The 27,081-nt window shown below is 38.2% G+C and overlaps 1 protein-coding gene, 1 long non-coding RNA gene and 1 pseudogene across 14 annotated transcripts in view; 2 read left to right on the forward strand and 1 right to left on the reverse strand.

The window, feature by feature from the left end:
• The window catches only part of ZNF529 (zinc finger protein 529), a 78,634-nt gene extending 62,964 nt beyond the window's left edge, over positions 1-15,670 (forward strand). For 10 of the 12 annotated variants that reach the window (XM_082708990.1, XM_082708989.1, XM_082708992.1 and 7 more), the window contains 3 exons: positions 6,183-6,277; positions 7,413-7,539; positions 13,799-15,670. In XM_082708990.1, coding sequence (XP_082565116.1) covers positions 6,224-6,277; positions 7,413-7,539; positions 13,799-15,201 — 1,584 coding nt within the window. In that variant the 5' untranslated portion in view covers positions 6,183-6,223 and the 3' untranslated portion in view covers positions 15,202-15,670. The remainder of the gene's footprint in view (positions 1-6,182; positions 6,278-7,412; positions 7,540-13,798) is intronic. The other 2 variants (XM_082708986.1, XM_082708987.1) reach the window with 1 other exon arrangement.
• Positions 1-27,081, reverse strand: part of LOC309852429 — a 64,712-nt gene that overhangs the window by 8,352 nt on the left and 29,279 nt on the right. The window contains exon 2 of the long non-coding RNA XR_014305202.1: positions 13,295-13,412. This is a non-coding gene — a long non-coding RNA (uncharacterized lncRNA). The remainder of the gene's footprint in view (positions 1-13,294; positions 13,413-27,081) is intronic.
• On the forward strand, positions 15,958-20,201 carry LOC309852423 (high mobility group protein B1 pseudogene; annotated as a pseudogene). Its single transcript has one exon. The product of its transcript is annotated as a high mobility group protein B1 pseudogene (transcript).

Consider the following 27,081-nt stretch of genomic DNA (forward strand, 5'->3'; position numbering starts at 1 on the left):
TTATTGCACTGTATAAAAATATAATTGATTTTTGCATATTTATTTGCATCATGTGATCTTGCTGAATTCTAACAATGTTACAGTCAGTTTTGTATGGTTTTCTGTATACAAGGTTATGTCATCTATTAATGGAGATTATTTTCCTTCCATCTTTCCTCTCTTTTTTTTTTAATTTCCTATTTGTCCTTGCTAGACCTAAAGAACAATGTTGATTAGAAAAAAGGAAGCGGGTAAGTCCACCTGGGTTGCACAGTTGGTTGTGTGTCCAAATCTTGGTTTTGGCTCGGGTTGTGAACTTGGGGTTATGAGATTGAGCCTCCAGTGGGGCTCCGTGCTCAGCCGGAGTCTGCTTAAGATTCTCTCTCCATCTCCTTCTCCCACTTGTACGTAGTCTTTCTCAAATAAAATGTTTTAAAAAGATGCAATAAGGTATATATATCCTCATCCTGTTCTGATATTAGGGGTAAGTATCACTAAGTCTAATGGTAGCTGACAGTTTTAAAATGTGGATGTAGTTCCCTTTTATTCCTAAATTTACTCTTTTGTCATGAAAGGATTTTGAATTTTTTCAAATCCTTATTTTTCATGTATGAAGATGGTCATGTAGTTTTTTTTTATTACAGTGATATGATATAGTATATTAGATTAACAATCTAATCTTTAATTACAGGGGTAAATCCCACTTAGTCATATGTTCCCAGGTTCAATACTTTGTTTTGTTTAGATTTTTGCATCCATTTTCATAAAAGATATTAGTGATAGTTGCCCCTTTTTTGTAGTGTCTTTTTCTGATATTACTATCAAGTTAATATTGGCTTCATAAAATGAGTTGGAAGTTTTCTTTCCTTTTCTCTCCTTTTTAACATCTTGAAAAGTTTGTGGAATTAGTATTCTGCTTTAAATGTTTCATAGAATTTAACAGTGAGGCTGTGTAGACCTGGGCTTTTCTTTGTGGATAGTTTTTTAAATAACTAATTCAATTTATTTGTTATGAGATTATTCAAATATTCTGTCTTCATGAGTAAGTTTGAAAGTTTGTATGTTTCTATGAATTTATCTAGTTCATCTGGATTTTCTGATTTCTTGTGTAATTGTTCATCTTATTCCTTTGTAATCAATTTTTATTTCTGTAAGGTTGGTAGTCCTGTCCCCTCTTTCACTTATGATTATAGTAATGGGACTCCTGTCTCTCTTTAGTCATTCTAGATTATCTAAACTTATGAACTTATAAAAACTTTTCATAGAACTAGCTTTCAGTTTTATTTATTTTGGAGTATTTTTCCTATTTGATATCTTTAATCTTTTCCCTGTGACTTGAGGGAGGTTGGATTTGACCTAGATAGTTACTTTTAATTATATGCACTTTAAGCTTTAAAAGTTTTCCTCTAATCATTAATTGCATGTCATAACCATTTTGATGTGTTGTGTTAGTCACAAGATATTTCCAGTTTCCCTTTTCATTTTTGATAACATTATTTAGGAGTGTTTTGTTTAAATTCCACATGTTTTTGAGTTTCCCATTTTTCTTTGTTATTTCTAATTTTATTATGGATAGACAAAATTAAAAAGATTTATTTGAGAGGGAGAACATTGTGTGTGAGGAGGAGAAGGGGCGGAGGGAGTGAATCTCAGACTTCCAGCTGAGCACAGAGCCAGATGCAGGGCTCAGTCTCACAACCCTGAGATTATGACCTGAGCCAAAATCAAGAGTCAGCCACTTAACTTACTGAGCCATCCATGTGCCCCAATAAATAAGTAAGTATTAAAAAAATAAAGAACTTTCTGTTTTGCCCCCTCAGTCCTGTCAATTGTTGCTTCATATGTTTTGGGGCTTTGTTTAAGGCATATATGTTCATAGTTGTGTCTTTTTATAGGCAGACCCTTTTATCAACATATGAAAGGTTTCTTTGCTCTTGTAAGACTTAAAGCCGGTTAGTCTCATATTAGTATAGCCCTCAAGCTCTTTGGTGACTACTTGGATGCAATTTACTTTTCCATCCTTTTATTTTCAACCTATTTATATACTGGATTTGTCATGTTTGTTGTAGGTTGAGTACAGTTAAACCATATTTTCTATTCATCCTGCCAATTTCTGCCTTTTAGTTGAAAAGTCTAATCAATTTATGTTTAATATGTAATAACTGAAGACTTGCTTCTACCATTTTTCTACTGTTTTCAATGTATACTCTCTTACTTTCTGTCCCTAATTGGTTTTATGTTCCATTGATGTTTTTGTAGTTTACCATGTCACTCCTTTATTTCCTATTCATTATACCAGTTAGTTATTTTCTTAGCATTTATCCTATAGATTTCAATTAAAAATTTATATTTATGATGAACTAGTTTGAAATAAAACAGACTTCATTCAAGGGTCCCAAGACCACTCTCAGGTTCAATGATTTGCTAGAAGGACTCATGTCAGAAAAGGTGTTGTACTCATTCCCCCCCCCCCCAGTAACAGGATACTGATTAAAATTATTAAGTGCCAAATATTCCAGGGACCACAGGTAATCTACTAGGAGCTGGTTAAGGGCCTAACTTTTGTTTGGAATGGGCAGGGCTTAAACATTTCAGACCTATTGAGTCAAACCTTGCAATTTAACTTAAATAGTATAGAAAAGTTTAGTTCCAGCCTTCTTTTCCAATGCTGTTTTAGACCCAGATTATATCTTTATACATTGTGTGCCCTTTAAATAGGTTTATAATTATATTTTATGCAGGTCTTTAAAGACATTGGAAAAAGGGAAGAACAAACACAAAATACAATATTATTGGATTATATATTTGCCTTTCAGTTGCCTTCACCATTGTTCTTTATTTCTCTTAGCTTTATTGAGATATAATTGACATGTAATACATTAGTTTTAGGTGTACAACATGATTTAATATATGCATATATTGCAAAGTGATTACCAAAATAAATTCCATTAACATCCATCACCTTCTTCAGAGAACTTTTTATTCTCCTGGTAACTTTAAAGCTTCACCATCTTAGCCACTTTCAAACATACAATACAGCATCAAGTATAATTGCTATGCTATACATTAACATCCCCTTGACTGACTTTTATACTTGGAAATTTGTACATTCCTTGACCATATTCATCCATTTTGCCCACCCACATCCCCTCTCCCCCCACCCCCAACCCTGGAAACCACCACTATGTTGTATCTGTGAAGTTGTTTTTTTAAATCTTAATTCCAGATATAAGTGAGATCATTGAGTATTTTCCTTTCTCTGACTTATTTCAGCTAGCATAATACCCTCAAGGCTAATCAATTGCAAATGGCATGATTTCCTTATTTTTTATGGCAGAATACTACTCTATTCTGTGTACACATCAAATATTCTTTAACCATTCATGCATCAGTGAACGTTTAGTTTGTTTCCATGCCTGTGTGTTGTCCATAATGCTGCAATGAACACAGGGGGTGCAGAAATCTTTTCGAGAGCTTTCATTTCCTTCAGATAAATACCCAGAGGTGGAATTGCGTAGATCATGTGGTGGTTCTATTTTTAATTTTTTGAGGAACCTCCATAGTGTTTTCCATAGCAGCTGCACCAGTTTACATTCCCAACAGTGCAGGAGGCTCCCATTTCTTCACATCTCACCAACACTTGATCTCACCAATCATTGTCTTTCTGATAACAGCCATTCTAACAGGTATAAGGCAGTATCTCGTTGTGGTTCTGAATTGCATTTCTCTGATGATTAATGATATGCGGCACCTTTTCATGTATTTGTTTACAATTTGTGTTTTTGGGGAAAGTGTCTATTCAGATCCTCTGCCCATTTTTACCTGGATTGTGTCTTTTTTTTATACTGAATTGAGGAGTCATTTATGTATTTTGGGTATTTAACCCCTTATGAGATACATGATTTGCACCTGTTTTTAGTGGTTGATCCAGCGCTTAATGTATACATCTAATGAGAAACAGCTTCCCATATAAAATCCAATGAGACAGGGAAGTGGTACTTGTCTTTTAAAAAGTATTTGAACAGGGGCACCTAGGTGGCTCAGTCGTTAAGCATCTGCCTTCGGCTCAGGTGTGATCCCGGGGTCCTGGGATGGAGCCCCGCGTCAGGCTGCCTGCTCAGTGAGAAGCCTGCTTCTCTCTTTCCCATTCCCTCTGCTTGTGTTCCCTCTCTGTCAAATAAATAAAATCTTTAAATAAATAAATAAAGTATGTGAGCAAAAAGGGGAATCCCCCTGCACTGTTGGTGGGAATGCAAGTTTCTGCAGCCACTCTGGAAAACAGCATGAAGGTTCCTCAAAAAGGTGAAAATGGAGCTACCCTACGACCCAGCAATCGCACTACTGGGTATTTACTGTAAAGATACAAAGGTAGTGATCTGAGGAGGACCTGCATCCCAATGCTAATAGCAGCAGTATCCACAATAGCCAAACTATGGAAAGAGTCCAGGTGTCCACTGACAAATGAATGGATAAAGAAGATGTGGTATATAAATACAATGGAATATTACATATCCATCAAAAAAATGAAAGCTTGCCATTTGCAATGATGTGGATGGACTAGAGGGTGTTACTCTGAGTGGAATAAGTCAGAGACGTATGATCTCATGGATATGTGGAAATTAGGAAATGAAACAGGATCATGGGAAAGAGAGGAAAAAATGAAACAAGACAAAACCAGAGAGGGCGACAAACCATAAGAGACTCTTAATCAGAGGAAACAATCTGAGGGTTGCTGGAAGTGGAGGGATGGGGTGGAAGGATGGGATAACTAGGCGATGGACACTGAAGAGGGTATGTGATGTAATGAACGCTGGGTATTATACAAGACTGATGAAGACAGACAGGCCTGCACCTCTGAAACCAATAATACATGTTAATTGAATTTAAATTTTTTTTAATTTAAAATTTTTTAAAAAGTATGAGAACAGGGGCGCCTGGGTGGCTCAGTGGGTTAAAGCCTCTGCCTTGGGCTCAGGTCATGATCCCAGGGCCCTGGGATTGAGCCCCGCATTGGGCTCCCTGTTCAGCAGGAAACCTGCTTCCTCCTTTCTCTCTGCCTACTTGTGATCTGTCAAATAAATAAAATCTTTTAAAAAAAAAAAGTATGGGAAGAAAAGAAAGCCTGTCTATAGCTTTTGTTACATTAATCTTATGTATAATTTTCAGTAAGCTCTACACCCAACATGGGGCTGGAATTCACAACCCTAAGATCAAAAGTCACATGCTATGCCTACTGAGCCAGCCAGGTGCCCTTTATTTACTGTTTGTTTTGATTTTATATTGTGGATCTGAAGTACCATTTATATTCATTTACTTAGCCCAATTTGGCTTCGCTTTTACCTATCTCCTTTACATTATTAATGGAAATATTATACTTTTATATGTAATAGGCCCAAAAGTACATTATTTTATACAGTTGATATTCAGAATGGTTAAGAGAAAAGTAAAAAAAAAAAAAAAGTATCTACTGCCTGTGAAAATCAAATACTCACCTCCAGTGAGCACTTTCAGTCTTTTCCTAATAGTCTTCTACCAAAATGTCCCTGTTTTTGAGAATGCCAGAACTTTTCCATCATTACAAATGAAGTAATTTCCTTTGGAGAGGGATATAGAGCTCTCTTGTCTGTGGCCTGCTTCTCCCCCTGGACAAAATCCTGAGCCACAGATCTAGTACTGCGGTTAGGGGTATTAACATGCTTCCCTCAGAGTCACACCTCTGCTTTTAAGAACTGTGCTTGGTAGATTGGCTGCGGGGTGGTCTGGGGAGATGCTTCAGTCAGGGGTTGCAGTTTGCTCTCGGCATGATCCACCATCCTCTCCCATGATCCAAGGCAGACAAATGAACCCTGGTATTCTTACCAGTGCCACATCCAGGGTATATATTTTGTTTGTGGCTGCTAGACAGAAGAAAATCTATCCATTGGCTACATTTTCCTGAGCAATAGACAGGTGTGGGAAGGATGAGAAATGTTGATGTCTTGCTCCTCCATGGAGGATGACCATCTGTCTGGGAGCAAGAGCTGACAAGTGGTAAGAAAGCCTTGACTGTACCAGTATAGAGTATTTTTGTCACTAAGATGGGATGAACAAGGAACGGTTTGGTTCAGATACTACAGAATTTCAGTTTGTAATAAGTTTTAGTAGATTTTCTTGAACAAACTTTTTTTCATTTACTATATATTTTTATATATAATTTTCACCAGTTTTGACAGAGGAACATGTCAACAGCGTTCCTCACACTGTCATGGCAGAAATGGAATTCCCAGACCAATTCTTCACAGTTCTAAGCATGGACCATGTAAGTTGCTGAATCTGTTTCCTTTGTGAACATTTCCTTTTTCTGAACCTTCGTACCAAATAGAGCCCGCCCCACATTCCCATAGTTTTTCACTTTCTTTTTTTTTTCTTTTAAAGATTTTATTTATTTATTTGAAAGACGGAGATCACAAGTAGGCAGAGAGGCAGGCAGAGAGAGAGAGAGAGAGGGAAGCAGGCTTCCTGCGGAGCAGGGAGCCCGATGCGGGGCTCGATCCCAGGACCCTGAGATCATGACCCGAGCCAAAGGCAGCAGCCCAAACCACTGAGCCACCCAGGCGCCCCAGTTTTTCACTTTCTAGTGAGAGTTGGAACCACACATAAATGGTATAACTCCTATGTGCCCATCTATTCTCCAAATAATGTTCAGCACTCTTATGTGTTCATTCTTTTGTCAACAGCAAGTAGAGTAGAAAGATGGAGGCATTTACCATCCTTTTTCATATTCTTGGATAGAGAAAAAGATCAGATAGATCCATTTGATTACATATGGGCAAACTCTGTACTTCTCCTGAAGAGACAGGAGTTTCTGGGTAGACTGGATTTGATCTTGACTGGTTTCCATCATGCATAGAAGATTATAGACTTCCAGAATGGGAGAAGACCTTGTCCAATATAAATGTCTAAATACAATTAAGCCACTATTTTTTTCACCAAACAGACTACTCTATAGCCACTAAAAAGTACTTATTAAATAGTTTGTCATTAGAAGTAAAAATTCTGATCACATCATGTTAAATAATACTTAACATAGTGCTGAATTTGGGGCTGCAAAAAATTAGAAAGTAGTGTTCACATCTCATTTTCGAAGTTAGGTATTTCTAACTTCAAGGATGTAGAAACTCACCATTATTAGTTCATGCAGCAGGCATGTAGTATGTATGCAGTGTGCATGAATACACTTTGAAATTTAAAAAAATCCATTTTCTGGAAATGAATTTACAAAGATATGTAGATGGTCCTATTGTCAGAGCACTCAATTCCTTACTTCTCATACCATAACCTTCTAACCCTGGCCTACTAGTTTACTGTTTAGTCTACTTACCATAATGTAATTCTTTTCTTTTTTTCTCAAAACATTTCCTTCAATTTCACCTATATATGGTTTGTTCTTTCAGGAGTTGGTGACATTCAGGGATGTGGTCATCACCTTCTCTCCAGAGGAATGGGAATATCTGGATTCAGCTCAGAGGAACTTGTATTGGGATGTGATGATGGAGAACTATAGCAACTTGGTCTCACTGGGTAAGTTTATCTGCTTCATATAATTTAGAATATGCTGTATTGAATATCAGGTGCTTTTTAGTAAACCCAAGGCTATCTTGAAAGATTCATTTCTTTTTCCTGTTTCCAGAGGCACGGTTGAACTATGAGTTGGAGAGGACACCTCCATAAGCACATTCATCATTCTTCATGATGTCTGTATCTTCTCAGTCCCTTCATATTTCTATTTTCCCTGATACCCAGGGAGTTTAATTTGAATTTTAGAAGACATACGGAACATCCTTTGAGATAGCTCTTATATTGTGATTGAAAGTCAGAATTGATGTAAATGCTTTGCTATTTTCTATCCCACCTTCTTGAAGAATAGCTAATAACCTGTGTCTTGATTTAGGATTATTAAAAGAATCTACATAATTTGTATGTTAGATGGATAAACAGAATTCATTTTCATTGCCTCACATCTGTTGTCTTATACCTGTTCTGTGGTTAAAGAACATTGCATTTAACATTGTCAGTATTCCAGCAAGGATCTCTTAATGTTTTAGAAAGCTACCTGTTTTCCTGTCAGATCACATAGTTCTTGCCAGGTATCAGGCGCTGTTCTGAGCACTTTTAATCTATTGAATCCTAATTCCTCATCAGCTCTATGCATGAATATTTGTATTATTTTGCTAAGATAAAGAGTATTTAGGCAGCTTCTCCAGGGTTACATAGTTCATCAGTGTCAAAAGGAGGTTTTCTTTTTCTTTTTTTCTTTTTTTAAGATTTTATTTATTTATTTGACAGAGATCAAATAGGCAGAGATCAAGTAGGCAGAGAGGCAGGCAGAGAGAGGGGGGAGCAGGCTCCCCATTGAGCAGGGAGCCCGATGCAGGGCTCGATCCCAGGACCCTGGGATCATGACTGGAGCCCAAGTCAGAGGCTTTAACCCACTGAGCCACCCAGGTGCCCCCAAAGGAGGTTTTCTACCCAAAGAATCTGACACAAAAGCTGATGTTGTTAACTGGTATAATAAATTGCCTCACAAGACAAAGAGTTGAAATGGGTTTAAGTAAAGAACTCTGTATACTTTGTAATTTTGTGGTCACTCTAAGGTGAATGGTTTTTCAGTCTCCTCACATTTCTCTTCTCTGAAATCTATCAGTATTATTTCAACTTCATTTATCAAAACTTAACCAATTCTCTTAAGTGTTTTATATAATTGTAGTTCTTTTTTTAATCCCTTAGGTTACATTTCTTTGTTGTAAGCAGATTGTTCCATTTTTAAGCCATTTCTAATCACCTTACTGGAGGAAGGGAAGTTGTTCTGGAGGGTTGGGAGGGATAGGACAAGAACAGAGGATCAGGTGAGTGAGGGCTAGTAAGAGAGGAAAAGCCATCATCAGAATAAAAAGCCCAGGTTTTCTGGGAAGAAGTAAGGTCCCTGTGATGTTTCTGGAAAACTCCATTCAAAGCCCTGTGGAAAAAAGCTCAACACTTGGGGAAGCCAATTAAGATCTTCCCCCATACAACCAATGTTTTTTCCATGTTGCTATTTGGATTTCTATAAATTCTCAACAAAAAACCATGTGTGGGGACGCCTGGGTGGCTCAGTTGGTTAAGCAGCTGCCTTCGGCTCAGGTCATGATCCTGGCTTCCTAGGATCGAGTCCCATATCGGGCTCCTTGCTCCGCAGGGAGCCTGCTTCTCCGTCTGACTCTGTCTTCCACTCTGTCTGCCTGTGCTCGCTCTCGCTCACTCTCTCTGACAAATAAATAAAATCTTAAAACAAAAACAAAAACAAAAACAAAACCATGTGTGCACTGAGATAAATACTGTGGTAGCCCTATCAGTACGAGGTGAGAAAAATGGATAGTTATTATGGAATTGACTCACTAGTGAGATGTATAATAAATAGGAAAACAGGACACCTGGGTGGCTCAGTTGGTTAAGCAGCTGCCTTCGGCTCAGGTCATGATCCCAGTGTCTTGGGATCGAGTCCCACATCGGGCTCCTTGCTTGGCAGGGAGCCTGCTTCTCCCTCTGCCTCTGCCTGCCTCTCTGTCTGCCTGTGCTCGCTCTCTCTCCCTCTATCCCTGACAAATAAATAAATAAAATCTTAAAAAAAAATTAAAAAAAAAATAAATAAATAGGAAAACAAATAATTAGGAAATGTACCCCATACAGTAGTGATAAGTGCTATAAAGAAAGGTAAAAATAACAGCAAAGGAATAAAGAATGAGGGAGAAAGTGAATTCACACAGTATGGTCAGAAGGCAATCTCCATTAAGTGGCACCTGGGTGGTTCAGTTGGTTAAGCACACTTAAAAAAAGAAATCTCTGTGGTCTTAGTTTGTCATTCTATGAATATATAGTTCCTTATTAATAATTTGCCTAATGATTTTTACAATTAATATTTTCATTTATCATGCGCCTGGGTAGCTCAGTGGGTTAAAGCCTCTACCTTTGGCTCAGGTCATGATCTCAGGGTCCTGGGATTGAGCCCCGCATCAGGCTCTCTGCTCAGCAGGGAGCCTGCTTCCCACCTGCTGGCTGCCTCTCTGCCTACTTACAATCTCTGTCTGTCAAATAAACATAAATGAAAAAAATGTTTTTTAAAGATTTTATCAGTGTTTTCTTCTATCATTCCTTCTGCACTTATTAGTTGCCCTGTTGTTCTGTTACTAGCAAGAGTGTTTATGTTCTTCCTATGATTGTAACTAATTAGTGACTTAAAATGGTGCATCTGAAATTTTCTGATTTTCTCTTGTTTGTGTCTCATTATGGAATTTTTTATTGGATTTTTTATTGGTTCAGTTTATTTTACCTCACCAGTCTTAATTCTTGATGCCCAATTGTATGGCTCTTTCTTACGGTGATTTTCGTGTATCTCTCTGACTCAGTCCTTTTTTTTTTTTAAGATTTTATTTATTTGAGAGAGCACAAGAGCGGGGAGGGTCAGAGGGAGCCTGATGTGGGACTCAAGCCTGGGACTCTGGGAACACGACCTGAGCCAAAGACAGTCAGTCACCCAACCAACTGAGCCACCCAGGCACCCTGACTCAGTACTTTAATCTTAAAATTTATTCTTGCTTTTTGAGACTTTCCCAGGCCCACCTTATACCTTCCCTATCCCAGACCAGACACCTGAATTGGTAAAAAGTGTATTGTTCTGGTCTAAGTTTTGTCATTTCTGTTGTATTTTTTAAAAAAATCAATACTAGGAGGGCATCTGGTGACTCAGTCATTGAGCATCTGCCTTTGGCTCAGGTCATGATCTCGGGGTCCTGGGACCGAGCCCCAGCATTGGACTCCCTGCTCAGCCGGGAGGCCTACTTCTCCCTCTACCCCTGCTTGTGTTCCCTCTCTCGCTGTGTCTCCGTCAAATAAATAAAATCTTTTTAAAAATATCAATATGAGGTATTAATTTTACTTATTTACTTAACATAGTTTAGTTACACAAAGGTTTTTTCCCCTTTCTTTGATTTTTGTATTGTCAGATGGTGGTCTCCCTTATCTCCTCCAGGTGTTTTGGGTCCGGTTAAAGCATGTCCCCATGTCTTCCGTCCTCACACCGCAGTAGTGTGTATATATTCAGATTTCTTGCTTTCTGTCACAATAATCAAGGGCACATGTCCCTTCCCTATGCCACACATCATGACTCAAATCTTTCAGAAGCCCTAGCTTGTTACTTGTTTTACTACCACAACCTGAGCAATAGGCACACTTTTGATTTTTTATTTCATGGGAGGTGTGTCAGTTTTCTGTCTCGCAACTTGGTCTTTTTCAAATTTTTTTTGGCTTCTGGGGTTTCTAATATCTATTTCCCTAGAAAATAATTCACCCTAAGACAACATTTTCAAATTGATTAGCATAGCAGTCTTAAAACAGTTTAGAAAATACTTTCTCTGGTAGTTTTCTTTCATCATTTTTTATAATTTTACTTATTTTTATAGGATTTCTAGCTACATCTGCTTCTGTATATATTGAATTCCCCCCTTCACCTTTTCTTAGGTCACTATGTTGTTTCCCATCTTCTTGATTGGGATGTACACATTATGTTAATAAGGAAAAATGAAAATAAGTAAACATTTAAATCCTTACTTTTTGTGTGACTAATGATGACTTCCATAGACTTTAATATGTAATACAGTTGACCCTTCAACAGCACAGGTTTGAACTGTGTGGGTCCACATTCATGTGAATTTTTTGATTAAGATAGTATAATATGTGAATGTATTTTTTCTTTTTTAAAAGACTATATTGATTTGACAGAGCACACAAGCAAGGGGTGCAGCAGGCAGAGGGGAAGAAGCAGGCTCTCCCCAGGCTAGGGAGTCAGACGCAGGCCTTGATCCCACCCTGGGATCATGACTTGAGCCAAAGGCAGGCGCTCAACCAACTGAACAACCCAGGTGCCCTTCTTACATTTTTAACATTTTCTTTTCTTTAGCTTACTTTATTGTATGAGTACAAGTACATAATATATAAGCATATAAAATATGTATTAATCAACTGTTCTTAGAAAGGTTTCCTCTGTCAATAGTAGGCTATTAATAGTTTGGGGTGAGTCAAAAGTTCTATAAGGGTTTTTGAAGGTGCAGGGCATGGGCACCCCAACCCAGTTTTGGGGTCAGCTGCATTTTCAATGTGGTCATTCTCTGAAATTATTGTAATTTCAATTACCTTTCCACATTTGGTGGAAAGTCTTTCATTTTTAGGTAGAAGTACATTTTGATTTACTGATACTGGTGTTCATTTATAATTTTATTATTCTAATCAAATAATGGTTGATTATACCTTTGTTACTTACAACATAATTCAGTCACAGGAAGTTATTTTAGCCCTGTATCATCCAGTGTTTATCATTCATTTTGGATTTTCCTCCGGTTACCTCCTCATCTAATTGCCAGTCTCTAGCCACTGCTCAACAAATTCTTTTTTACAGAGTTCCTTCCATTCTTGCTCACCTGTACCACCTTTTCCATTCTATTAGCTTCTATTCTATTAGCTTCTTCCCTTTTCAGAATTGCATAAGCCTTATGCAATTACCTAGTGTAATATCTAAAATATTCTGAAACTGCCTTGCAGAGTATAACAATGGTTGACTTTGAGTACAGGAAAATGAAAGAGCCTGAAGGAAAGCGCTTATCTGGAAAGAGCATGAAGGAAACATTTAAATACAGACTAGGATTTCAGTAGGATAGATGTGTCACAGTGAAAAAGCTAATGAACAGTAAATAAAATTCTTCATCTTTATTGACATGTTGGGTAAAGAAAATCATGGTTATGCAGGGCAGGAAATTAACAGCAGTGATGGAGACAGTATATATAAGTAAAGAGTCAATTAGAAAAAAATCGTTCATAAACACTCACTACTCGTGTGTGAATATAGATCACTGCAGTGTAGTGTGAGGGTTGGAAGGCACGGAGACAAGTGACTGTGTTATTCTTATATATACATAACTTTTTTTTTAAGATTTTATTTGAGAGAGACAGAGATAGCGACAGAGCACAAGCTGGGAGGAGAAGGAGAAGCCTCACTGAGCAAGGAGCCTGATGAGGACTTGATCCCAGGATGCTGGGATAAATGTTCTGAGCCAAGGGAGGACCCTTAACCAACTGAGCCATCCAGATGCCCTTGTACATAATTGTTAAAAATGAAAAAAAAAAAAAAAAAAGGTTAGAAAAAGATTAGGTGAAAGGGGATAACGGATTAAGATGAGGTCTTATAAGCACCTTGTTTCCACAGTAAAGTATTTGGATTCTACTGTTAAAAAAAAAAAAAAAAACATACCTGGGGTGCCTGGGTGGCTCAGTCAGGTAAGTGTCCAACACTTGATCTCAGTTCAGGTCTTGATCACAGGGTCATGCATTCAGGTCCTCACTGGGCTCCACGTTGGGCTTGGAGCCTACTTTAAAAAAAAAAAATTGCTAGTTTGTATAGATTATCAAATTCTGATCTGCATTAGCTTTATCTGTACATGATACTGATGTTGATCAGTTTACCTGGATTGGTTCCCAAACATCAGCACTCTCAACAAGCTTACTAAGTGATGATCAACACCTAAATGTCAGACCCACTGACTTTTTATCTGTTTCCCTTATCATAAACGTCACAATTTTACATTATGCTTTCATTATTCTCTGATTTTCTTAAAACTTAATTGAGGTATTTAATCACTCACTTGTATCACTTGTATTGTTTGTATTCACAGTTTTTCTCCTCTGCATTGCATAAATGTTTCATTTTTATGGCACACAAAAACAAAAATTGTGTTTCTTTTCCCCTCTCTTTCAGATTTGGATTCCAACTATGACAAGAAGTGTTCGTCTACTAGAAAGGACATCACTGAAAACAGTGGGTCTCAGTGCAAAGTAACAGAGAGTAAATTCATTGGTCTTGAGAGTTCCATTTTCAGAAATGACCAGCAAAACAAAGGCAAGTGTGAAGTACAAAGATCTGAAGTGGGATATTTCAGTCAAATGAAAATCAACCCCAAAAAAGTGCCTGATTACAAGTCTGTTATATCACATCAGACAACTCATGATAGCAAAAACCCCCATGCATATAAGGAATATGGGAAGGTCCTTAGCTGTGACTTAAATTTTGGTGAGTATGAGAGAATACACACTGGTGAGAAAACATATCAATATAATGCATATTGGAAGACCTTTGGCGATGACCCACATACCCTACAACTGAAAATACATAGTGGTATGAAACCTTGTAAATATATGGAATCTGAGAATGCATTTAGTTTTTATGAAGACCTTAGTATACAGAAAATGCATGATGATCAGAAGTGCTATAAATGTAAGAAATATGAAAGGACCATTAGAAGAGTTGAAGAAATGCCTCCACTTCAAGTAATTCATGACGCTGAGAAACCCTATGAATGCACTTTCTGTGGTAAATCCTTTAGAGTTCATACACAACTTACTCGACACCAGAAAATCCATACTGATGAGAAACCTTACAAATGTATGGAATGTGGCAAGGACTTTAGGTTCCATTCACAGCTAACTGAACATCAGAGAATTCATACTGGTGAGAAACCATACAAATGTATACAATGTGAGAAAGTCTTCAGAATTAGTTCACAGCTTATTGAACATCAGAGAATTCATACAGGTGAGAAGCCTTATGCATGTAAAGAATGTGGGAAGACCTTTGGAGTCTGTAGAGAACTTGCTCGACATCAGAGAATTCATACCGGAAAGAAACCCTATGAATGCAAGGCATGTGGAAAGGTCTTTAGAAACAGTTCATCGCTGACTAGACATCAGAGAATTCATACTGGTGAGAAACCCTATAAATGCAAGGAATGTGGGAAAGCTTTTGGAGTAGGCAGTGAACTTACTCGACATCAGAGAATTCACAGTGGTCAGAAACCTTATGAATGTAAAGAATGTGGAAAGTTCTTTAGACTTACTTCAGCACTTATACAACATCAGAGGATTCACAGTGGTGAAAAACCTTACGAATGTAAGGTGTGTGGGAAGGCTTTCAGACATAGTTCAGCCCTTACTGAGCATCAGAGAATTCATACTGGAGAGAAACCTTATGAATGCAAGGCCTGTGGGAAGGCCTTTAGACACAGTTCCTCCTTTACAAAACATCAGAGAATTCATACTGGTAAGAAACCCTATGAATGTAAGGAATGCGGGAGTGCCTTTAGTGTGGGTAAGCACCTTACTTGACATAAAAAAAAAAAAAAAGTTGTACTGGTGTTTCGTCTTTTGAATGAAAGACATGTACAAAAGCCTTTGCTTCTGAGTTTTACTAGGGAAGTCCATGCATTGTAATAAGAAGTAATCAAGGGGATTATGTTGCTCTTATTGTTTCCAGACTTCCTGGCCACTCTGTTTAGCAGAATTACTCAGTGACAGGTGATGTATGCTTTTTTTGTTAGATTGCCAAATATTTGTTTTCATTTCTCCTTTTTATATTGGTTAACATTCTGAATATCTATTTAGATAGGATGGTCCCTATTCATTTCTGATAATTAGTGAAACATTTTCCACACCTATTAATTAGAGTCAATTTCACATTAATTTCTTTTCCAGACATGTTTTGTTTATAGTTACATGTTTGTGTTTTCGTTCTTTTGTCTATTGTTTTTGGCTTATTAATTTGTAAGATTATTCAAATAAATCTTTTGCATTCTAACTTTTTGTTACACATGATGTACTTTTCTTCCTCCAGAGTTAAAACTTCTAGTCACATACTATGTATGTGTGTTTTTGTTTTTTTTGTTTTTTTTTTTAAAGATTTTATTTATTTATTTGACAGAGAGAAATCACAAGTAGTCGGAGAGGCAGGCAGAGAGAGAGAGAGGGAAGCAGGCTCCCTGCTGAGCAGAGAGCCCGATGCGGGACTCGATCCCAGGACCCTGAGACCATGACCTGAGCCGAAGGCAGCGGCTTAACCACTGAGCCACCCAGGCGCCCTGTATGTGGTTTTTTAAAAAGATTTTATTTATTTGACAGGCAGAGAGGCAGGTAGAGAGAGAGGGGGAAGCCGGCTCCCCACTGAGAAGAGAGCCCAATGCGGGGCTCGGTCCTAGGACCCTGAGATCATGACCCGAGCTGAAGGTAGAGGCTTAACCCACTGAGCCACCTAGGTGCCCCTATGTATGTGGTTTTAAAGTCTTATGGCCCTCCCTGATATTTTTGTAGATTTGTTTTTAATTTTCTATTGTTTTTAATGTTAGATAAGTAATTTTCTTTCCATTGCCATCAAGTGATTGATTTCTTTTAAAATTTCTGTTTGGGGGGGCGCCTGGGTGGCTCAGTGGATTAAGCCTCTGCCTTCACCTCGGGTCATGATCCCGGGGTCCTGGGATCAAGCTCAGCATCGGGCTCTCTGCTCAGTAGGGAGCCTGCTTCCCCCTCTCTCTCTGCCTGCCTCTTTGCCTACTTGTGATCTTTCTCTCTCCGTTAGGTAGATAAATAAAATCTTTAAAAAAAAAATTCTGTTTTGACGTGACAGACTTAGCTGGCTAACTACCAACCACAACACAATTCCTTTAAAGAGCCTTTTGACCTCTAGGCAGTACCAAAAGGCATCCAAAGGAAAGGGGCACTTATAAATCTTTTGTAAAATTTACTAAGACATTCTTAAGATTTATAAAGGAGGAGAAAATCTACAACTATTGTAATGATTATAAACTTAGCTAAACTTAAATTTGGAGGGTCTACAACTCTATTATTACCATGGCTTCAATTGGGTTTTGTATATTTATACTTTTTGTTCCCTGTTAGTGTTGGCTTGCTGGGTTGTGGCAACTTAACAATCAATAGAACTTCGATTTTAGAAAGGAAAGGAAAAACAAAAGAAAAAATTTAGTGAACAGAGATAAAATTGCAATTCTTTTTTTTTTTTAAAGACTTCATTCATTTATTTGACAGAGAGAGATCACAGTAGACAGAGAGGCAGGCAGAGAGAGAGAGAGAGGGAAGCAGGCTCCCTGCTGAGCAGAGAGCCCGATGCGGAACTCGATCCCAGGACCCTGAGATCACGACCCGAGCCGAAGGCAGCGGCTCAACCCACTGAGCCACCCAGGTGCCCCTAAAATTGCAATTCTTAATTGTCCATCATCTCTTTCTTTAGTCAGGAGAGTTGACCTGGTTATGCAATTAATGTTAATTATGAGCCACTGGTTATCAGATGTTTTTTAAGAAAATTTGCCTATTGTTAGATACAGTTATGTCACCATTAGTGGATTTTAGTTTTTCAAACTGGTCTTCCCCAGAATTTTTGCATGACCCAGCAATATTCTTACTGGATATATTGAATTGTTTTGCTTTAAATATTCCTAATTAGTATTTTATTTTAATTATCAATTTTTAAAAATATATACTTAGGGGTGCCTGGATGGCTCAGTTAGTTAAGCATCTATGTGCCTTTGGCTCAAGTCATGATCTCAGGGTCCTGGGATCGGGCTCCTTGCTCAGTGGGGAATCTGCTTCTCCTTCTTCCCAGTGCTTTCTCTCTTGCTTACCCATTCATTCTCAAGTAAATAAAATATTTAAACTATATGTATACATAGATATAGATGTATACACACACATAGATACACATATGTACACACACACATATACATGTATACATAAAGTGTGTGTATACACATACATACACACACATTTGGTAGATGTATCATGCTACAAAATAATAAGTCTCTGTTGTTAATCTTTTTATTAGGATATATGCTATTTAATGTCTTTTAAAAAAAAGAGTTGAACTATTAAATGATTAAAAAAAAAATTTACTGGGGCGCCTGGGTGGCTCAGTGGGTTAAGCCGCTGCCTTCGGCTCAGGTCATGATCTCAGAGTCCTGGGATCGAGTCCCGCATCGGGCTCTCTGCTCAGCGGAGAGCCTGCTTCCCTCTCTCTCTCTCTCTCTCTGCCTGCCTCTCCATCTACTTGTGATTTCTCTCTGTCAAATAAATAAATAAAATCTTTTAAAAAAAAAATTTACTCATGAGAGACAGAGAGAGGCAAAGGGGAAGCAGGCTCCACCATGGAGCAGAGAGCCCAATGTGGGACTCAATCCAAGGACCCTAGGTTCATGACCTGAGCTAAGGGTAGATGCTTAACGGACTGAGCCACCCAGGCACCAGTTCAACTCTATTTTATTACAATCCTGTTTACTGGGCTATATAATGTGATCACACTGCTGATTTGCTCTTTGATCCCATTTTATTTGGTTATTCTGAGTTACCATCAATGCTGATTTCTTTCTCTCTTATTGTTAATACTTTAGAACTCCTTGCCTTACACGCTTTTGTGTATTTTATAATTTTCCTTTTCTCTGACCTGAACAAATTACATATATATATATATGAAACAAAATAACCATGTATCTTGGCACTTACTTTTTGAAATGATTAAATAAGTAAATGAAAATTCGATAAATACAAGATATCCTTATTATGTCTTATTTGTAATTACAGCTATATTTTGGTCACATTACATTAACATTTTTCTTTGGACTTTGTTAAGAACCCCTGTCATTTCACAGAGTACTGATTCAATAAACCATAATGTAATTATTGCTATTAACTTTTTTTTTTTGCTACTTCTCTCGGTGCTCAAATTGTTAAAACTTCATTCCTTTCCATTTTCATGTGGTACTTTATCCTTTCCACATTCTCCCTAGTCTACATACAAGGTTTTGGTTTTTTCCCCCCCAAATACAAGAGAATGTTCCACCCACTATCTTGTTTTTTGTTGCAGTGAACCCTGAAATTAGCTTCCAATAATGGAATCCTTTTTCCGCTTAGTGGCGAAGAATTCTAATTAACAGATGTAAAAGGAATGAGGATGATAGGAAAACACTGTAATAATTACATACAAAATTCGTTGATGGATACTAAAACATAAAGGCAAAAGTTCAAAGAGAAACAAGCCATTAGAATTACATCAAAGTATCTATCCCAAATATATATATTGGAATATATATATATATATATATATATATATGATATATTACAAGGAGAACATTCCATTTAACCACCTTTTTGAAATGATCACCAGTAGTAAGACATGGGCATATATACTACCCAGAGTGAGGCACTAAGAAGGGCTTACCGTGGGAGGAGTAGTCTGACTTAAGAAAGAAAGAAAAAAAAAAGACCCGCTGGAGCAAGTGAGAGCCAGACAGGCACTGGGTGACTCTGTGCCTCACTGAGGAAAGTAAACATGGGCAAAGGAGATCCTAAGAGGCAAAACATCATCATATGCATTCTTTGTGCCAGCTTGCCAAGAGGAGCACAAAAAGAAGCACCCAGATGCTGCAGTCAGCTTCTCAAAGTTTTCTAAGAAGCCCTCAGAAAGGTGGAAGAGAAAGGAAAATTTGAAGAGATGGCAAAGGCGGACAAGGCCTATTATGAAAGAGAAATGAAACAAGAAGTTCAAGGATCCCAATGCACCCAAGAGGCCTCCATCGGCCTTTTCTTGTTTTGTTCTGAGGACCGCCCCAAATGAAAGGAGAACATCCCGGCCTATCCAGTGGTGATGCTGCAAAGAAACTGGGAGAGATGTGGAACGATGCTGCTGCAGAGTACGAGCGGCCTTATGACAAGAAGGCTGCTAAGCTGAAGGAAAAACTTGAAAAGGACATCGCTGCATACCAAGCTAAAAAGGAAAGTCTGATGCGGCAAAGAAGGGAATTGTCCAGGCTGAAAAGAGCAAGAAAAAGAAGGAAGATGAGGAGGAGGAGGGGGCAAATGAAGATGATGATGATGATGAGTAAGGCGGCTCTAGCAGTTTTTTTGGTCTATAAAGCATTTAACCCACCTATATACAACTCAGTCTTTAAAAAAAAATTTTAACGTAGGCTGTGTAAGATTTGTTTTTAAACTGTATGGTGTCTTTTTTAAATATAGTTAACACACCACCAAATGTGTCTTTAGATAGCCCTGTCCTGGCGGTGTTTTTAATAGCCACTAACCTTGCCTGGTATAGTATGGGGGTTGTAAATTGGCATGGAAACTTAAAGCAGGTTCTTGTTGGTGCACTATTTGTTAATAACAAATTAGTTATATACGGGGATGGTAGTTTTTCGTCTTCAGTTGTCTCTGATGCAGCTTCTACAAAATAATTATTGTTCTGTTAACTGAACACTACTTTAATTTAAAAAAAAAAGTTGCAGCTGTTTTGTTGACATTCTGAATGCTTCTAAGTAAATACGATTTTTTTTTAAAGATTTTATTTATTTATTTGACAGAGATCACAGGTAGGCAGAGAGGCAGGCAGAGAGAGAGGAAAGGAAGCAGGCTCCCCGCTGAGCAGAGAGCCCGATGTGGGGTTCGATCCCAGGACCCTGGGATTATGACCCAAGCCAAAGGCAGAGGCCTTAACGCACTGAGCCACCCAGGTGCCCCAGTAAATACAGTTTTTTAATTAGTTAAAAAAAAAAAAAAAAGCAGGGGGTGGGTGCCTGCATGGCTCAGTTGGTTAAGCAACTATCTTCAGCTCAGGTCATTATCCTGGAGTCCTGGGATCAAGTCCCACATCAGGCTCCCTGCCTAGCAAGGAGTCTGCTTCTCTCTCTGACCGTCCCCGCCTCTCGTGCTCTCTCTCTTAAATAAATAAAATCTTTAAAAAAAAAAAAAAGCGTAACCATAATGTAATCATGAGGAAACTTCAGATAAACTGAAAAACTGAAAATGAAGAATTTTCTATATAATAACTTCCCCAGTACTTCAGAAATCCATGACCTTTCAAGGTCATAAGTGGCAAGGGTAGAATGAAAAACTCCCAAAAGCCTGGAAGAGACTGAGGATATTTGACAACTAAATACAATGCAGGAATTTGGATTTGATCTTTGGGACATTACTGGAGAAAGTTTGGTGAAATTCAAATAAAGCTGGTACTTTAGGACCGCCTGGATGGCTCAGTCAGCCCAACTCTTGATTTCGGTTCAGGTCATAATCTCTGTCATGGAGCTGAACCTCGCTTTAGATTCTGTGCTTAGCACAGAGTTTGTCCATCCCTCTCCTTCCGTTCTTCCCCCCCACTCTCTATCTTTAAAATAAATAAAATCTTGGGGCACCTGGGTGGCTCAGTCATTAAGTGTCTGACTTTAGGCTCAGGTCATGATCCCAGGGTCCTGGGATGGAGTGCCGCATTGGGTTCCCTCCTCAGTGGGAAGCCTGCTTCTCCCTCTCCCACTCATACTGGTGGTGTTCCCACTGTCACTGTCTCTGTCAAATAAATAAGATCTTTAAAATAAAATGAAATAAATAAAATCTTAAAAAAAAAAAGCCAGTATTTAATTTGACAGCACTATGCCAATGTTAATGTCCTCGTTTTGATCACTGTATTATAGTAATGTAATATGTTAATATATGTAAACTTGGAGAAGAATGTATGGAATTTTTGTGTTCCTGACCATTTTTCTTTAAGAACAGAACTTTAAAAAAAAATACTGTTTGCAGTCAAAATGGGAGAATAGACTGGATTTACCTTCCTGCCCAAAGTAACACAGATAAAATACAAGCAGCAACTGTTTTCAGATACTGAACAATGGACAGCAGAAACACCTAACCAAGTGTAAACTAATGTGATATCTATATTTTTGACTCTACTTACTTCCTAGTAGACATTTCCACATCTCCGCATAGGAAGGAGGAATACAGGGGGAGCATCGTGATGCCAAGATGGAGATGAGAGCCCAGGGAGGCACAGAAAGCCAGTTTGCAGGCCTGACTACTAGAGCAAGTCTTGATCAGTGCATGGAGGTAACCACCCGAAGCCAGCAAAAGAAATGCTTAGAAAAAGCACAGGTAACCCTTGGGAGCTCACACAGCCAGGAATAGTTTGTGTCCCCGTCATCCAGAGCAATAAATTCCATGATATAAAGGGCACTGGTTAGATTACTTGAAAAGTTATTGCCTCAGTAGAGAAGCAAGTTAGTACTGAAGGCTCTCTGGTCCCACCTAATAAAGTTTAAAGACAATCTTTTTTTTTTTTTTAAAGATTTTATTTATTAATTTGACAGAGAAAAATCACAAGTAGACAGAGAGGCAACCCGAGAGAGAGAGAGAGAGGGAAGCAGGCTCCCTGCTGAGCAGAGAGCCCGATGCGGGACTCGATCCCAGGACCCGGAGATCATGACCTGAGCCGAAGGCAGAGGCTTAACCCACTGAGCCACCCAGGTGCCCCTAAAGACAATCTTAAATAGGAAAAAACTGTTACCAGGTAACATAGTTATATTGCAGAATAAAGCTTCAGTGTATTTCTAGAACCAAAAAAATACCAAGGACAGCAAATTTTATGATGTATGACTGGTAGGAAACAAAACAGGAATGTAAAATTGCAGGAATACATGAGTACAATAAGGAAAATCAATAGAATTTTTTTTTTTTTTTTTTTTTTTACTCAGCAGAAAAGTTTTATTTAAGGACAATTAAACAACATCCAAGGCCTTCATTTACAGATGCAAACCAAAGTGGCCATTTAAAGCATTAGCTATTGAGATACAATACATAACATGGGTGTGGGGGGGATGCTTCGCCATCTGAGGCTTATACCAAACCTTGCTCGCTCGACAGCTGGGCTCTGCTAGAGTCTGGGTGTGGCAGGGGTGTGAGGGGAAGAGTTTATCTGCAGAAATCACAAAATGATTTTATATTTGGCAATAGATACTGTCACTACAACCGTCTATTTCACATGCCCAACAAGGAAGAAGAAATTATGTTAAGAAGTGGACAATATTAAAAAGGCCTAAACAAAATTCAAGAGGTTAAAAAATATCCAAGATTGAAAAATACAGTCAACGAGATAGAGTAGACACTACGAAAAAATAGTAAGCTTGAGAACACAGCATCAAAAACTACAAGTTGAAACAGAAAATCAGACTTAAGTAAATTGGGTAACAAAACTATGGAATAATTGCAGTCAACCTCTTTATTGTAACCGGGGTCTCTGGAAGAGAGCAAATAGAATGAGCAGGACCAAAAAAGAAATTTAAAGAAATTTTCCAAATTTGGTGAAAACTATAAACCCGCACACCCAGGAAGTTCAACTCATCCAAGCAAATCACAATAAAGCAATCACAACCAAATGGATTAAAATCAGTAATAACAAGAATCTTTTTTTTTCTTTTAAATATTTTATGTATATTTGACAGACAAGATGGGGGAGTAAGAGAGGGAGAAGCGGGCTCCCTGTGAGGCTTGATCCCAGGACCCCAGGATCATGACCTGAGCCAAAGGCAGACACATTGACTGAGTCACCCAGGTGCTGCCATAACAGAAGAATCTTAACATCAGGAGGAAAAAAACCCCAAAAATCCTATGTGCAAAAGAATAAAGATAGCCCAAAACATTCTGAAGATGGAGTCAACATATTTTGCCCCATTCCTCCCCACTTACTAGACAAAGTCCATGAGGGTAAGTACATGAAACAAACATAAGAAGAATCTGAAACAGAACTGGGGGCAAACTGGTTATGGACTTTGGGACTCAAGGAACAACCCAGCCCAGTGGTAACTTCCTTGGAGGAGAGTTGGGTTTTGTTTTTGTTTTTTGGCTTCAGACCTAATTACCAGAGAACACTGCAAATTAGTAAGGTCACCAGATGTAAATAATTACCAAAAAAACCAAATCCCGCCCTAATAACAAGAAAACAAAAAACATCCATGATATGCCTGTTTTCCTCAGACAAGGGTTGAAAAGGTTGTGGCCTCCAGAACAAAAAGCCCTTTTGACGATGCCAACTCTGTGTTACCTGAATGGTACAAAGAGAAATGCTCCCTATCTCCCACACCGTCCTGCACACCAACCAGGAGCACCACTCCCTTGCCGGTAAGTTATCTGTCAGTGCTATCATCCCAGCCCAGGAATAAAGACGCATTGTCCCTTCTCCCCAACAATAGGTACATTGAGTTGCTGTATGAGCAGAAACCCGGCTGCCAATCCTGGGACCCTACAAAGATGTGAGTGGAACACTGACATCATAGCCCAGAAATAAAACCCACCTCATCATCTCCTGGTGGACAGGTGCACTGGGAAGGTGTGAGTGTGATTAGGGCCTTGACTATCCTTGTGACCTGGCATTTATTAGCTGGTGTTCCACCTTCTACTAGTTGACAGGCATCCGAAGAGGCAGTGTATAATCAGACACTACCGCCCTTAACACAGTAGGAACAAAGGCCTTTTCCCCTTCCACCAAGCGGTGGCCTCCACAAACTGCGTGTGTGAATAGAGCCATGACTAAATTCCAGCTCACCAAGTAACATCTACCTAGAAACCAGAATGTCATAAGACCAAATTACCAGAGTACAATCAAAACTAACTCATCCTAGCAAGAATGAGGAATATTCAACGTGAATGAGGAATATTCAACGTAAATGAGAAAAGACCACCAAAAAACACTAACAAGATGTACAAACATGTTAGAATTATCTTACAAGTATTTTAAAGCTACTATCATAAAAATGCTTCAGTGACAAAGAATGCACCTAAAAACATAGTTACAAAATACATCAAGTAACAACTGACAATTTAACAGTACTAAGAACATTCAAACCACTTTCAATAATGGCTAGAAGAACTAGGAAGATGTTCAACAAAATGCAGAAGACATGAACAAGACTATAAACCGCCCAGATCAAAGATTTCAATAAAAACGCTAATCTATAATAGCAAAATACACATTCTTCTCAAGTACACAACACATTCTCCAGGATAGAATACATCTTAGAACATGTCTTAGGCCATGTGTCAATAAGATTACAGAAATTAAAATCATACAAAGTATATTCTAATAATGAATTAGAAGTCAATAACAAAAATGTGAAAAAAATCAAATATTACAACTATGTGGAATGTATACAACTTACTTTTTAAGAAGATTTATTTAATTTGGGGGCACCTGGGTGGCTCAGAGGGTTAGGCCTCTGCCTTCAGCTCAGATCATGGTCTCAGGGTCCTGGGATCAAACTACACATTGGGCTCTCTGCTTAGCCGGAAGCCTGCTTCCCCCTTTCTCTCTGCCTGCTGCTCTGCCTACTTGTGATCTCTGTGTGTCAAATAAATGAATAAAATCTTTTAAAAAAATTATTTTAGAGAGAGAGCACTGGGGGAGGTGCAGAGGGAGAGCGAGACTCCCAAGCAAATTCCCCACCGAGTGTGGAGCAAGAGCAGGGCTTGATCCCACATTGATCCCTGAGATAATGACCTGGGCCAAAATCAAGAGTCAGATGCTTAGCTGACTGAGCCACTTAGGTGCCCCTACAACTCACTCTTAACTAACTAAAATGTCAAAGAAAAAATCGTGAGGAAAATTAGAAAACTTTCAGATGAATGAAAGTGAACATAAGAGATACATATAAAACATTACAAAAAAGGTATATTTAGACCTGTAACTGCCAATATTTTTAAAAGATCTCAAAGGAGGGGCGCCTGGATGGCTCAGTGGGTTAAGCCTCTACCTTTAGTTCAAGTCATGATCTCAAGGTTCTGGGATCAAGTCCCGCATCAGGCTCTCTGCTTAGCAGGGAGCCTGCTTCCTCCTCTTTCTCTCTCTGCTTGCCTCTCTGCCTACTTGTGATCTCTGTCAAATAAATAAAATCTTTAAAAAAAAAAATCTCAAAAGAATAACCTTATTTTGTACCTTAAGAAACTAAGGAGAAAAACTTGATACAAAAGGAATTAAAGAAATAAAGAATAGGTGAAAAATAAATGAGAGAATAGGAAAACAAAATAGAGAACATATATAAAACAAAACTGTTTCTTTAAAAGATCAACAAAATTAGAAATGTTTATCTGAAATGATCATGAAAATAAAAAAGGAAAAGGTTAAAACTACTAAAATCCATAATGAAAAAGTGTCTGACTACTGACATCACAGAAATTAGAAGTATTATAAAAAAATGCTATGAAGGTGCGCCTGGGTGGCTCAGTGGGTTAAAGCCTCTGCCTTCGGCTCAGGTCATGATCCCGGGGTCCTGGAATTGAGCCCCACGTCAGGCTCTATGCTCAGCAGGGAGCCTGCTTCCTCCTCTCTCTCTGCCTGCCTCTCTGCCTACTTGTGATCTCTGTCTGTCAAATAAAATCTTTTTTTAAAAAATGCTATGAACTGTATGAAAGCATATTAGATAACTTAGATTAAACAAAGTCTTAAAAAGTCAAAATTAGGGCGCCTGGGTGGTTCAGCTGGTTGGGCGACTGCTTTCAGCTCAGGTCATGATCCTGGAGTCCCGGGATCGAGTCCCGCATAGGGCTCCCAGCTCCATGGGGAGTCTGCTTCTCTCTCTAACCTTCTCCTCGCTCATACTCTCTCTCACTGTCTCTCTCTCAAATAAAGAAATAAAATATTTTTTAAAAAGTCAAAATTAGCAAAACACACACAAAAAGAAAGATAACCTATGTCTGTACCTGTTAAAGAAACTGAATCCCTAACAACCTAAAACAGAAAGCATCAGACACAGATGGTTTCATCTGGTGAATTCTACCCACCATTTAAATAGGAAGTAATAATAATACTCTACAATATCTTCCAGAAAATAGAACAAGAGTTCCTAACTCATTTTATGAGGCTAACAATACCTTACTACCAAAATTACCTAAAGACATTATAAGAAAGAAAAATTACATAGTAGTATCTCTCCTGAACATAAAAGCAAACATCCTCAACAAAACATTACTAAATGTAACAATGTATAGAATTATACAACACAACCAACTGAGATTTATCCTACACATGCAAAGCTATCTCAGCACTGCAAAATCAAGTAATGTGATCCATTACACATCAACAGGCTAAAGGAAGAAAAGTCATAGTATCATGTCAATAGATGTGGAAAAAGTATTCTTTAAAAAAAAGTCAATACCATTTATGATTAAAAATCGCACAGCAAACTAGGAATTACTCAATTTGATAAGAATGCCTACCAAAACCTATCCGTTCTCACCACTATTTTCAATATTGTGCTGGAAGTCCTAGCTAATGGAACAAGTCAAGAAAAATAACTAAAAGGAAGACAGATTAAAAAGGAAGAAATAAAACCATCTTTGTTTGCAGACAACATGGTTGACAATGCAAAACTCCAAAAGAATCAACACAAAGAA

Source organism: Mustela nivalis (genome assembly GCF_964662115.1).
Source record: "Mustela nivalis genome assembly, chromosome: 18".
NCBI classification, from domain to species: Eukaryota; Metazoa; Chordata; class Mammalia; order Carnivora; family Mustelidae; genus Mustela; species Mustela nivalis.